The 1,779-nt window shown below is 41.5% G+C and overlaps 1 protein-coding gene across 1 annotated transcript; it reads right to left on the bottom strand.

The window, feature by feature from the left end:
* Positions 1-301: 301 nt before the first annotated feature.
* LOC120278480 lies at positions 302-1,471 on the bottom strand. Its single transcript, XM_039285272.1, has 2 exons — positions 572-1,471; positions 302-394 (listed from the first exon to the last, which is right to left on the bottom strand). The coding sequence occupies exons 1-2, from the start codon at positions 1,469-1,471 to the stop codon at positions 302-304; spliced, it is 993 nt and encodes a 330-aa protein (XP_039141206.1).
* Between the last annotated feature and the right edge of the window lie 308 nt (positions 1,472-1,779).

Genomic DNA, 1,779 nt, shown 5'->3' with positions numbered 1-1,779 from the left:
AACCAAAACTCCCCACCTTTCTATCTTTTATATTGATATTGATAACTGAATTCAAACTAAGTTACTTAGCCACCAAGAAACTAAACAGATTCAAACTAACAAACTTATCTAAACATAATCCTAACATAATTTTAAATACAAATGCAATTTATAAAACAAGGAGGGTCATAACTGCAAACTTAAATGCATAAATGCAACAATGCCTAAACGTAATATATAAATAACATAGGGTCCTAAATGCAATAACAAGATTAATTCTAACATTCACCCCCTTAATCTTGTTATGTCTTCCTCATGTCCTTCAAGCTATCTTATCTCGCAACTCGATGAAAGGCTTTGTCAGGACATCTTCAAGCTGCTCCTTCGTTTTGTCGTACTCAACTTCGATGTCATCCTTTTGAACACAATCACAAATGAAATGATATTTAATGTCGATGTGCTTATTCCTTTCTTGATGTACTAGATTCTTCTTCAAGACGCTCAATGCTCAAAAATTCAAATGATAATACCAAGCATACCATAGCCATGCCACATCTCCATGTTCTCCAAGCAAACACACAGGATGTACTACCTTAACATTGAGTATATATAATCTATTCTTTGATCTCTTCACCCTTGCAAATAGCCTTCCACCTTTATCATAGACACACAAGTATCCTCCTTTTATCACCGACTCGCATCCATGCTCATCAAGTTGGCCCAAACTCACAATATTGCTGCACAAACTAGGTATGAAGTAAACATCTGTGAGAAGACGATGCTCACCATTTTGACACTGAAACATTATAGTGCCTTTTCCTTGGATGTCTACGACAGAATCATCACCGAACTTGACTCTCCCAACTATTGTCTCATCCAACTCTGAGAACTGGCTTCGGCTCCCGGTCATGTGGTTACTTGCACCCATGTCAAGATACCACAAGTTGTTCCCATACACTATTTCCTTAGTTCTAACACTAGGCTTGATGTTCACCTCATGCAACATGATCTCCTCTGCCGCATGCTTCATGTCTTGCAAGGGTTCGCATACTTCTGTCATGAGTAGCACCGGCTCATCATCATCATCTTGTTTTTCCACAAGATGGGTTGTCATGAGTAGTGTCGGCTCATCATCATTATCATCTTGTTTCTCCACAAGATAGGCTTCCTCATCCTTCTTCTTGGATCTGCACTCATAGGCATAATGACCGAAATAATGACAATTATAGGGTTTCACCTTGGTCTTGTCAAACTTCTTCTCTTGATGAGTGCCTTCATTTCCACTTCTATCATCACTGCGTCCGCGTCCACGCCCACGGCCACGCCAGTTGTTTTCTTCTTGTCCTCTCAACGAGTTCGACGTACCTTCACCTTCTTCTCTTGCCTTCCATTCGGCCTTTGTCAATAGGATGTGTTCTTCTTTCTCATCATCGTAACCCCATAATTGCTCTTCATGGGCTTTAAGCGACCCGATGACCTCCTCCACGATCATCATTTGGAGATTGCCGAACTACTCAATCGTCGATGCAATCTGAATAAACTTGGAAGGGACAACACGAAGGAGTTTCTTGATGATGTAGGCCTCCTCCATGTTGTCACCCAATGCACGAATTTTGTTCACTATTGTGGTCAACTTTGTGGCAAAGTCATCAACCGTCTCCGCTTCACGCATGTGTAGACCTCCAAACTCGTTTCTCAAAGTCTGGATCTTTGCCTCCTTGACACGCTCGGTGCCCATGTGCATTGTCTTCAACATCTCCCATGCCTCCTTGGTCGTCTCCTTCTCAGCCAACACAAGGA

This window comes from Dioscorea cayenensis, chromosome 16 (genome assembly GCF_009730915.1).
Source record: "Dioscorea cayenensis subsp. rotundata cultivar TDr96_F1 chromosome 16, TDr96_F1_v2_PseudoChromosome.rev07_lg8_w22 25.fasta, whole genome shotgun sequence".
Taxonomy (NCBI): domain Eukaryota; kingdom Viridiplantae; phylum Streptophyta; class Magnoliopsida; order Dioscoreales; family Dioscoreaceae; genus Dioscorea; species Dioscorea cayenensis.
The sequence above is the reverse complement of the archived record's forward strand: the minus strand, read 5'-3'. Positions and strand labels throughout refer to the sequence as shown.

Bases quoted from the DNA above. Each gene is read 5' to 3' on its own strand.
- LOC120278480 (XM_039285272.1), bottom strand. From the start codon at position 1,471: ATGATCGTGGAGGAGGTCATCGGGTCGCTTAAAGCCCATGAAGAGCAA. The intron at 395-571 runs GTAGTACATCCT...TGTGTTCAAAAG, and splicing joins TATATATACTCAATGTTAAG to GATGACATCGAAGTTGAGTA.